This window comes from Hyposmocoma kahamanoa, unplaced genomic scaffold, assembly GCF_003589595.1.
Source record: "Hyposmocoma kahamanoa isolate Upper Pololo Valley unplaced genomic scaffold, ASM358959v1 79, whole genome shotgun sequence".
Lineage (NCBI taxonomy): Eukaryota > Metazoa > Arthropoda > Insecta > Lepidoptera > Cosmopterigidae > Hyposmocoma > Hyposmocoma kahamanoa.
The window spans coordinates 7,284,738-7,297,417 of NW_020653993.1; the positions used below are offsets into that span (position 1 = coordinate 7,284,738).

At 35.5% G+C, this 12,680-nt stretch overlaps 1 protein-coding gene across 7 annotated transcripts in view; it reads right to left on the reverse strand.

Moving 5' to 3' along the window:
• Positions 1-12,680, reverse strand: part of LOC113233557 (calpain-A) — a 75,647-nt gene that overhangs the window by 23,781 nt on the left and 39,186 nt on the right. For 4 of the 7 annotated variants that reach the window (XM_026468682.1, XM_026468684.1, XM_026468683.1 and 1 more), the window contains 5 exons: positions 4,208-4,384; positions 3,988-4,106; positions 3,410-3,478; positions 1,725-1,859; positions 798-966 (listed from right to left, as the gene is read on the reverse strand). In XM_026468682.1, the coding sequence (XP_026324467.1) occupies positions 798-966; positions 1,725-1,859; positions 3,410-3,478; positions 3,988-4,106; positions 4,208-4,384 (669 nt within the window). Of the gene's footprint in view, positions 1-797; positions 967-1,724; positions 1,860-3,409; positions 3,479-3,987; positions 4,107-4,207; positions 4,385-9,283; positions 9,830-12,680 lie in introns of those variants that run through there. The other 3 variants (XM_026468679.1, XM_026468681.1, XM_026468680.1) reach the window with 1 other exon arrangement.

The following is a 12,680-nucleotide window of genomic DNA, read 5'->3' on the forward strand; positions in this document are numbered from 1 at the left end:
GTAAATTTATATTTATATATATTTTAAGGCGAGTCACTGTTTTGCTAGATCATATGGTCAAGGTATTTGCTATTAGGTAACCTATTGGGTCATGGAAAAAATTCCATTCTGAAAAATCACATTTTTGAGAAAAAAATATTTTTCCGGATATTTTTCCTTTATTTTTCCACATTTGACGTTGACACCTGTCAAAAGTTGAAGTTACTGCACGAAAATGACGGAGCGATTAAAAATGTTTTTTTTTTCGCTGTTGCGAAATCACTTTGAATCTCGTTTTTCTTTTCGTGGCTTTTAGCTATAGAAGATTTTATAATTGACGCGAAATAAAACTTTAAACATATTCCTGAACGTATAACACAATTATGAGCTTATGAAATTATATTTTTCCGATTTTTCTAACTTTTCGGGAATTTATCCGGAAAAATTTCAATGATTTTTTATTAAAAATTTTGGCATTATCGTGGTACAAAGATGATACGGCGTTTACGGTTATTTTTACGGAGTCTGTCAATAACAAATGACAAATCCGGCAAACAAATGGTTGTGTACCAATCACTGTTCACGGTACAACGATTCTCCAAAGCAACAGTAGCCACGTGTCCAGTTTTATTAAAAAAAGAAGCAATCGTCCGCTTAGGGGCACTTTGCACGCGCGCAAACAAGTGACAGTCAGACGAAACAAACTGTATTCTACAGCCAAAGTGTTCCATTTTCAAATGTTGTAATTACTTTTTAAATATTGTTTATGTAAGTGGCCAGTTTCGGAAACTTATAGTGCGCCCTATGTATTATAATACCTCAATGCTGCATCCCATGAGAGAATTTCGTTCGTACGCCTTCAACAGGATAGTGAAAAAGTCTGGGGGCAGCTCAGTGATGTCGTACATCTCGGTTACGCCACCAGTAAAGTCTTCCATAGCTTCACAAGTTGAACCACCTTTGAGAGCTTCATAAGAGCCGTGGAGCCTGAAAGAGTTACATTTCGTATATCATAGCCGTTTCTTATTCATTCATCATAATGCATCATAATGCAATAATGTCACCTTTGCAAAATTACAACTTTTCACGAGAAAGGTTTAAACATTTTACGAACGAAATGAGTCGATAACATATTTTCATCATCCTTAAATAGTATCATGACATGCATGCAAAGTCGACCGTAACGTCCTAAATAAACTAATGCCCAAATTAATTATGCCCACGGGCTTTTTCATTACATTATCGCCCATGGATTTTTTACGTCAAGATTAAGCGAAGAGTGTTTATGCTGAATAAATCTGAACGTGGATTTCGCGTAATCTTGAAAAAAAAAACTAAACACAAACACGTTAATTTGGCCTGTAGTATTTCGTCGCCGATTGAAGTCGCACTGCGCTAGCCTTCACGCTACTTCCCGCGGATTCGCCAAGCGTCGTCAACGGCAGCTGCGGAATTCTCGCGAATGCGCGAGCACTCTTGAGTATGCGCGAGAATTCCGCGGAAGACGCACGACGTGATTTTTGGCTCGTTTCTAGTGTGTACGTCACACAATTGACCATAAAGTTCATTACGCTATGTAAAAATATCGTTACAAAAATTCGCTTCCATTCCGTTCTGCCGCAACATAAATTGAGCTGTAGGCTACCACGACTGTTAGAAGAAGGATTATATCCTTGAAATTAATATGTTTTTCCTCCAACTTCATATACATCCGGTATGAAATTCGTGTGTTCAATAAAACTTACTTGGCATAAGCTTTCTCGAGTAGCGCGCTCCAGAACTCGTTGTTCTCCGAGGAGTGGAGGAAGACCAGCTTGCCACGGTACGTTGGGAGACGATCATCGATCACTACGTCCACCCAACGTCCGTACTGCCAGAAGCTGGAAACAGTTAATCATGTTGACATTAATTTACTCAAATGGAGAGTGTGGTCGTTCATTGGTTTGGTCAATGGATTTATGTCAACCGTTTTTAACATTTTTTAAATATTTGGATGTTACAAATCACTTAGATTATGTTTGTAAAATGTAGACGAGACGACAAGCTACAATATGTTATTTTAAAATCTAAATTTTCGCGTTTTAGTGGGTTTAATATATTATTGTTTCATCCATTTTCGGTGGCGGTTTTATGTTATGCTTGTCACTGACACAAAAATTACTCTTCTTCTTAATATAAATAACATTCTCACCTCACTATCTCGGAAAGGTTCTCTATCTCATTAGAAATCTGCTAGCGTGGAAAAGGTTTTTGAAATTCGATCTTGGCGATGGACTGTGGTGTACCTAATTTTTTCTTTCGATGAAAAAAGAAAACAAGATGACACGTTCAATTACGCGATTTGTCGTACATTATTTATGTAATAGGTATAAATCCGTTGGTATATTTGATTCTTATTATTGTTGACATTGAACTGACGACGATAAATAATTTTGTTTATTAAAATTTATTTGTTATTCTCAGGATTCTATTTTTGAACTCGAATCTTAGGACTCCTTCACTTGCTCAAGTTTCAATACCGGCACTCGTGTCAAACAATAACTTTGCAGCCTTGCATAACAAATAACCATTTCGTAAATGTACTGTGACGCTAGCGTAAGAATGTTAATCTCTTTAAACTTATCTCTCAAAGACACTCTGAAAATAGCTGAAGTAAACCAATCTGTTTCGACGTCTAAAAGTTTTCGTATTTTTTTAATCACGTACGCTGCAAAGCTGAGCCGTTTCAAACTAATAACTGATATCACTTTTAAATATCAACTCTCGTTTGCTTAGTGCAAACGCAATTGCAATCACAAATTAGAAAGCTTAAATAGTACAGCGCCAACAACTGACCTGTGTGTACGTCTCCGTATAGTATTTATTGTAATAAACATAATATGTGTAACAAAGGGGGATGGGGGTTCTGTTCCGTTCTGTGGTGTGGGAAAAGCAGCAAAACATTTAATTACAACACAAACGGAATACATTTCATCGGTAATTAAATACTAACTTGTAATTTTTCAATTTTCATCCATTATAGCAAAGCTCAAGTTAAACTGGTCGATTTGAAGAGAAACAATTGACGACACCCGTCAATTGTTTTGAATTCGGGCTGGCCAATCGGGACGCAGTTGTCATCGTAATGATTTGGCAGAATAATTTTCAAACAAATTAAATGAAATTTCGTCTCTATTTCTGGTTATGTACTCGATGTTGAGAGCGATCCATTTAAATATTTTTATTTTGGTGCAAAAGTAAAATTTGATGAATTTATTAAAAGTCATGGAACAAAAGTTCTTGTTTATGATGTTAGTCATATAGTCTTTTTTTTTATTACAAGATAATTGCGCATTTGTCCTGTGGTTGTCAGTATTTTATAAATAATCCTATCCTAGTTCGACTAGATTCGACGCCGCCCGGTCTAGTGGTATAACGTAAGTGCTTTTACCGGAAATGGAAGACACCGGCGTAGTCTTCATCGAAGCTCTGGTCATCCGGCACCACTTGGAAGAACAATCTGCAAGAAAACAATGAAGTACGCTTTCAGCGGTCAAAGTCACAAAGTACCTACATTTTTTTGGATTGAAAAAGTACAGAGAACAAACAATCAAGGGATCAATTTTATTATTAGTCAAGACTATCAACTAGACATCATTTAAGTATGCATGCTCCATCGTCAATGTCATCGTCACTTTCCATCAGGTGAGTTGGAGGTCAAATGCGCACCTATTTTACCATAAAAAAACTACAAATTAAGTTAAATTTCACTTTAAACTCAAGTTATTTCTATAGTGATATAACCCGGGACTTTGTAATCCAGTGCCCATATTGCAAACAGTTGGGACACCGAGGTCGTCAGCTAGTAGTATGGCAGTGCTCAAATGCGGCTTGAGCGCTGTACTGCGAAAGATTTTGAGCAGTTCCATAATGTCTACCCGCTGCTGCTCTAAAACGATCGTATGAAACACGAATAAAAGCTTTTGTCTCGCTTTTTAGGTCTTGCAAAGAGAATATTTCAAAACTCACTTCCTGTACAGTGTCAAGTTGGCAACAGCGGCAAGCAGCCAGCAGTCTCCCAGCTCGCCCTGTTGCACGTCGAAACGGCTGTACCCCTCCACGAACAACTGCGGCTCGTCGCATATTTCCTATAAAATGTGTGTTTTTAGAAATAAGTCCACCATTAGCGGGCTTTACATAGACACTCTATTAGTGAAACATAGCCCCACTCATCTAAGTAAGAACTTACATGAGGCCGCAGCCAAGTAATGGGACGGTCAAGACGCTCCTTGTAGTATAAACTTCTATCAACGGGCGGGAACTCAGGGTCTTCGAAGAGCGTTCTGTCTGCGAGACAACGTGAGCGAATCTCTTTGAAATCTTGGTACGTCGCTGGGCCGTAAGATGTTGTGCGGGTTTCTCCGAGCTGTGTACAAATAATATAATTATCAGACATCATCCCAATGAGGCTACAAGCTACGTGGGGTGCACGAAAAGACTTCGTTGCGCGATGTACTGTGATGATGCGACCGCCTCCATCGTCATTCCGTATTTGCTCTGGTTCGTGGCAATTACTTTTTAAATTTTGAATTGTTCTCTAATTATTTTCACATTGCTTCGTGCCGTAATCACTCTCCATTAAATGTCTGAAGCGAACAGACGTGCTATCTCCCATCATACTAAATTACAAATACAAGTTTCTTATATGCGTTTAACGATGAAACGTGTTCATACATGTTCATCACATACATTTTGTAGAAAAGTTCATAATGTCGAACAGCGTTACGTAACAGTTCCTGTTACGTCAAGAAATGACAAACCTCCGCCAACAGGAACAATCTACAGGACATGCTTGAGAGGTGCCGCCAGCAACGCGTTTCGGTACATCCCTTTCCGAAGTCTGGCGTACCTTGGGCACAATCGGCAAGTACCTTACGCCGATGAGCAAATCCTTTCACCACGATGGCAAGCATTGTTGATTATTGTGTATGCCATCGATACGATGAGAAGAAGATTGTACATTAAAATGTACTAAATATAATTACATGCTTTAGTTAGGTCATATACGTAGAATATAAAGGTCCAAATTTGAATGCTAGGTATATTTTCATGATAATGCACAATCGAGTATATAACCAGAAATAGACACGAAATTTAGTATTATTTGTATGAAAATTATTCTACCAAATCATTACGGTGACAAATGCGCTTCGATTGGCCAGCCCGAATTCGAAACAATTGACTGGTGTCGTCAAATTGAAAAATTACATATTTAATTACCGATGAAATGTGATTCCGATTATTTCGTAATTAGATGTTTTTCTGTTTTCCTACACTACCGAATGGAACAGCCCCCCGTTGTTAGAGATTATCTTTATTACAATAAATACATAATATTTTTCGAATATACGGAGGCGTACATACAGGTCAGTTGTTGGCGCTGTACTATTTCAGCTTTCTAATTTGTGATTTCATCGCAAACGAGAGTTGATATCTAAAAGTGAGAGTGAGTGAAAGTGCCAGGGATGGGTGGCCCTTATTTCGTCTCTATTTCTGGTTATATACTCGATGTAATGCACCTACACTGGGCGTTTCGTTTATGGTACTTTATGACGGGACAAACAAGTCGTAAGTACGACTGGTAGTAAGCGGACATAGCTGTTGCGGTGCCACTCAGAGTAGAATAATAAATTGAAAGTAATAAACTTATTCATTATTAAGTGTTAATTACATATTTGACTGCGACAGTTGTTTGCTAAGATTTTTGGACATCGATTTCATCTCAAAGTATAAGTAATATTTCGTTATAAAAACTAGCTTCCATTTCGTCCGCGGCAATGTAAACTGAGCCTACGTGTAAGGCGTATTTAATTTTGTCAACATTATTACAGTCGTAATTTTATTGTTTACTTTATGAATTTATGAATTTCCTTAACACATGTAATACAATAAATATATCAAAAATATGATTAATATGTAACTTTTCCTTACATTGTCCCAATATATAGGCAATACAACCTTTTGGTGGTGCCGTTTGCAAGCGTTACATGTACCTCATGGGCGCTTTGAGACTCTTTAATAATACATTATAAGATCATTCTGAATTTGGGTTTATTTCAAGGGATTTTTCGGCATCCCTACATGCAGGCGCAAATATGCAGCGGTATCCTTAGGGCGCGTTCCCATTATGTCGTAACGTTTTATTTATTGTTGGAGGACTGTCGCGTCTAGCCTGTTCCCATACACAACCATCTGTCGTGACTGTGTCGTGGACGTTTATTTTATGGTTGAACGACTGTCTTGTCTAGCTGGTCCCACTACACTTGTGACATTTTATCAATTCTCAGCAGCCGAATTGTCGTTTGCACGACAGAATCGTTTGAAGCTGCGATTATCTGTCGTCACATTTTTACCGTGGCGTTTTATTTGTCGTCTGACGACTGTCGTTCTAGTTCTTACCATTGTCACGACAATCTGTCGTTGTAACCTCAAAAAGAACTTTAAAGAAAGAAATTTAAACATACAAACTACGACACTTTAAACTGCACGAGTATCTGTCGTCACGACATAATGGGAACGCGTCCTTAGGCATGCCGAGGCGTACCGTCGCAATATCATCGTGCTCGCGCTTATATTCAAGCGCAAACTTTAGACTCAGTGCCTCTACCACTAGATTACAGTGACAGTTATCGATAGCGAGCGCGTAAAATGTTTGTATACAAAATGTTGTATAGAAACATTTTCCTTCACACTTTCCTGCTTGTGACCCTAAAGTCGCTGTATAATTTGCCATATGAAATTGTGAAATATGTTTAGATTCAAAAAAAGATGGCTTCATCTGATTCTTCTTCGGTTAACATTTTTTTTATGAAAGTAAGTGATGGGACGAACAAGCCGTGCGCCTGATGGTAAACGACACGCCTGTAACATTTGCAGTTAAAATAACAGTTGCAGTGCCACTAGTACCCGGTATGAAAAATGCATTTTGTATTTGTCCTTATAGTTCGTTTAGTTTTCTGTCTTTTTTATTGTTGTATTACCTACTTGCTGATGTGGCTGCTGTTTTATAAACCCTCCTAGCGTTTGCTAAGCAGTTTATGTTGTGGAAATCCGTTAACGAGGCTAAATAGTCATCCTTACGTACAACCATGTTAATAATAATAATAATAAATTTACCTATAATGTATAAAATAAATAAAATAGCCCGATAGACGCAGAATATACTCGCGTAGAGTATTATAAGTCTATAGTACAGTCTGATTTATTAGTTTTAAATCTGATATGGTGGTGCTAGTAGGCATCAATATTGTGTAGCGACTAGAAGAAGTATCTATCTAGGTGAAGACTGAAACTCAGCACGGCTGAATCTCATCCTTTTTGTTCATTTCTTCTTCTGTTTTTATTGTTTATTGATTCGCTTATATTATTGGTAATGTGTTTTGTGTATAAACAAATGTATTTTTATTTATTTATTTAAAAAATCTGTAACAAGTCGTTTGCTGTTCAAACCTTTTTTTGTTTATTTAATCTCTCAATTATTTTTTTGCTAATAGAGATAAGGCTTGCAATGTCCAAATTCGTAAAAGTTTATAGGGAGTTTGGTTCAAGGTCGTCTTGCCGAAATACGGTTTATAAAAATGTAAACATATTCGAACAAAAGCGATTCGAAACAATAAACGAACAATGTGAAATGCGTAAAGGTGCGTAAAGCAAGATGTGGAGTTACGTCTATTTGCCAAGTTTTTTTTTGAAGTCGGTTAAAAAGAAATTCTGTATGGCGAGTCATATAAGGCCCACTCTAGGAACTAATTTAAAAGAGTAGCCGTTATAGAGATCGATAAGGAGGATTATAAATTAACATTACAGTTACATAAAAATTTGTTAATTAAGTTAGTTACTCAATTACCGTTTTCAATATTTACCTGCATTGTATCTAAGAAATATTTTGAACAGTCTTCAAAAAAGGAGTAGGTTTTCAATTCGACTGTGTTTTTATGTGTATATGTTACGCAATTACGCCGAAATTTATGAACAGATTTCGATGATTCTAATATAATGATTTGTAGGAAATATTAGACCTCTATAATAAGGATGGCAAATTAGAGGATGCATCCCATTGACTTACAAATAAATGGACGACGGGTCTAATACAAAAACCACGAAAAAAATGTCCCAAGTCAACCTATTTAAACGTAGTGACATGTAAAGGAATATGAAAAAGCTAAAACGTTGAATTAAAATTGTAATGTCATCGCAGTATCGCGGTGTCAGTCGAACAAATGAAGACTAAAGCGGAGTTTGACTCTCTGTATACGATTTTAACGCCTTGCGGACCCGACGTCCATATAATTGTAAGTCAATGATGAATCCGGTTTACTTTTATTAAGGGTTTCTGCCGCCAAGCAGTAATGTTAGCATTACTGCGTTCCGGTTTAGAAGGGTAGGTAAGGGTGTTGGTGAAATTACAGGCACATGCGACTTGTCAATTTATGTCTCAGGGTGACGGGCGCAGTGGCAGTGCCCCACAGACCTTTGCGATATAAAGCTCTGTGTGGCACTGCAACTGTTATGGACGGGCGTGTAGCTTACCATCGGGCACACGACTTGTTCGTCCCGTCACTTCAAAAAAGTTTTGAAGACGGTTTTTTTAATAACAAAGTTATAATTACTATTAACAGACGTTTTTCTATCTGTTATATATTTCGTATCAGTGGTATAATAATTTTACATATGATCATACGTGATAAGTGCTTGTTTTTCATGACAACCATAAAAATAATATTAACTACATAAAATAAATTATGTATGTTATGTGAAATTTTGCGACTAATTTCGTAGCATCTTAAACATCGCTCTTGTAAAATTGTTATTTTGTACATGTGACATTATTACATCGAGGATGCGGACTCCTTCGTACATTTTATAATTTTTTTCTGGTTGTCATGGTAATGATGATTTTTTATTACATGTATTGTGTCAAATGAAGAGTCGACTTTTATTTGCGGATTTTTTTTTTTATTTGTGATAGCCGAAGCCGGAACAGCATCGTCGGCATCAGAGACAAACTGTTACACAGAAAAAGAATTTCCGAAATCGGTCCACAATTGACGGAGAAATCGGAAAACATACATAGAGCCGAACGTATAACCTCCTTTCCACTTTTTTTTGAAGTCGGTTAAAAAGACAAATTTGTGGTTCCGAGGCTTCGCTATGTAACATGAAACCCAGCCTGAAGTTCAGACTGAAATGCCAAAGCCTTATACAATAAAGAAACCCAGTCCGTATGGGAGCCACAAAGTCTAACTAGAGTATTTTTAACACGTACCCAGAATAACTGATCACCATTCGGCATAAGCATTTTACTTCCATGGTAACTTGGAGGCAACTTTAACTGATTCTCTCTATGATAGTCGCATAAAATCTCGTCTCTTTTATTTGCGTTTAATGTCAGGTTAGGACACTTAAAGGGCGTTTCTGAAATAATATTTCTTTCCAATGAATTAGTTCTTCCAATTTCTTTATCTTCATCTTTGTGATGTATGATTCTAGTTGCCCAGTAGGGTTGGTAAGGACAAGGTTTTTCTCGTTTTCCTATATCATTATCTTCGTATTTAAAGTCTGAAACTTTGACATCTTTAAAATAATCCAATATATTGGATAATATGTTTTCTTTTTGACTTTGATTTTGCTGAACTTCTTTTGCGTGCTTCTTTGTGATTCGTTCTGATTTTGGGGAGACAAAAGATACTCTTTTATTCTTCCATTTTTCTGCGGCAGAGACAGCTGCGTGATAATTTTTTAAATATGATCCGATATCTTCTTTTGTAAACTTCACAAACTCCTCTTTCACTTCCATTGTACAGTAACTGCACTTCACACTGTTGGGTGTCCTCTAAGGAAATGTTTATGGTTTTAAGTCATTGTTCACTACAACAATCCAATGCGGGTAAGAGACTTCACATTCGGTTTCGAACTGGAGCATTAATATTGCGTTTTTAGTTTAAATCGTTTTCTTAATTAGTTTTCCTTCAGATTTTAGTTCAAGGGCGGATTAATGATTTAAAAACACTTTTAAACGCATACGGAATTGTTGACTTCTTTGTTTTAATTTTGTTATAGAGTGCAGTTTTATTGAACGAACGGACTCATCTAGGTGTGTACAGACTTTCAAAATTCGCTTTACAAATTTTTATTAACAAAATGACGGCTGATACAGAGTAGCAAAAAATACGATATTGTTTCATTTTTAAACAATATTGCTATAGTTACGAGTGCATGCTATAGTTGATATACACATATTCAGTACGTTACACATGCAATATTGTGTTTCAAGTAGAACAACAGCACATGCTTTAGCACGCTATTGATATTATGATTAGGGCAATAGTAATTGTCAATCGTAAAAAGGCTCGTGTAGTTTATTGTTACTTCTGCATTGGCTCTCTAGAACTCACTCATAATTCACTTATATGTACAAACATTATGTAAACGAGTTAAGGCACAATAAGAATCCAAAATTCCAAAACTCACTCATTGATTCAATTAACTTAACACCAGACATATAAAGCGTGAAACACACAGAGAGCGGGTGCGGGTCGGGCGCGTGTCGGGTCTGGAGCGGAATTAGATCCGCCGCGCTCCCTTTAATGGCTAAGGCGCTTCGCACACGGACCAACTTTATTTGACGCAACTGTCAAGTGCAAAAATAGGTAAGGTGACAATACTCTTCGAACAAGAAGCTCTACTGTTGCTAAAATATTGCTATTTACTATTATCTGTTTACCAGTCGAAAACGTGGAAACATCTCATAAAAAATAAGCTAGTAAATAATTTACCTTTATTATAATAAGGGTCAACTTTCAATGTCAAACATTTGCAACAAGGAATTTTGGTCGTCAGTACAATGTTAGCGTTGGTCCATCGAACAATTGCATTGCAAAGAATTTTTAAATGTATTAATTTTCCTTATATCTCATTGTCGTGGAAATCCTATATGTAGGACAAATGTTAGGTATGTTATATTACAATTAATAAGACGTAAACTTAGAGATAGCAATATCTTGTAAATATGTTTTATTGACACCAAATACTGTCGTAATTAAGAATCGCAGAAACTAATAAATAAAAGAATAGAAAATTATTATAAAAAAAAAGAAATGCTACGTAAATCTTATTGAGAATAAAGTGATTATTTGTATTTGTAAATATTTTAGTTACCCATTTATGAACGAGAATATAAATTTATTGGGTTTTCTCGGTAATTTTTATAACTTTCAAATCGTGTTTTCTCAATTGTACAATTTTGAGTTACGAAAGTTTTTGGTTCATGTGCAATATATCATTCAATGTTTTTCCAATTGGTATGTTAGCAACCCTATATCTGCGTCAGTGATGTATTATAATAAGGTATCGGAATAGATAGAGTATATTTACCTAAACTTCAAAGAAATAATATAGAGACGATAATACGTCCCTCTGAAATCACAAAATTATTGTTTTGTATTTTGTTCTATATTATTGACGTGTAATTAGCATTTCCTTTACCACAGTCGTGTATTTAGAGAAAAAGTTTTGTAATTTTTAATCATTCCGGTGTTTCAGAGGGAGGTATTAAGTCACTTTATGTATATATTACTTAAAATTTAGGTAAATATCTGCCTAGTCCGATCTTTCAATGTAATATTATAAAGTAATTATGACCTACATGTTTAGGTTTTTATACAAATTTTCCTAAATATAAAAAGATTTTTTACACTGTCGTTTAAATTTGAATTTAATATCATAAAGACCTTCTTCTGATCTAATATCATAAAGAACTGTTTTGAGTTGTTGAGTTCTTAGGTTTTCGCGATTACTACATATTGAAAACAACCAAACAAAAATAAATGTTTTTGCCACATTTCCGTCAAGTACTTAATTTATTTTTGAAGACTACGTCCAAAACACATGAAAAATTGTGAAAAATTTTGAATTAAAACTATTACCGGCTTTATACTTCTTTTCGACAAAGTAAAAATATTTCTAAAAAAGTTGTAAAGCTATCGTGAAATCGCATTATAAAAAAAGCTCGATTCAATGATAGCGATTGCTTTGAAGACATTTTCAAGGTCACCATTGTTGTCACCTGATGATGGGAAGTTGAGTATTGATTTTACAACTAGTTCAAAAATATACTACAATCTACTTCATGTTGCGTTTTATGTACAAACAAAATTTTTAAATTTGATTGTTCGGATAACTTTGCGTATTATTTTAATAACGTTTTAATTTTCATCGAGTTGTTCGGTTTTCGCGAAATTGGAAATTAATTAGTTGTTTTTACGATAACATCGTGAATGTTTGTTCGTTCAAACAAACTAATTTGAGGGTTGTATGAAAAAACTAATATACGCGATTTAAGATCAGAGGAAAAATAGTTTTAATTTCTAGTGTTTTAATTTTTAATTAATGTTATAATAAAATGTTCTCCATTCCATTAATGTTGTCAAACCTGATTTTTAAGTAATCAATTAGCACTATAAGATAAAATAATTTAATTGAATAAACAAGCAAAAGGTAGTCCACTGTGTTCTAAAATTTAATTTTTATTTTGGAATTACAATATTGGGCACAATAACACTGATCACCAAATTTTTCAAATACATTTTTTGACAAGCAACGGCACTTGTCCATTCGTCCTTAACCACTGACCACAACTGGCTGAAGAATTGGTGATAACACAC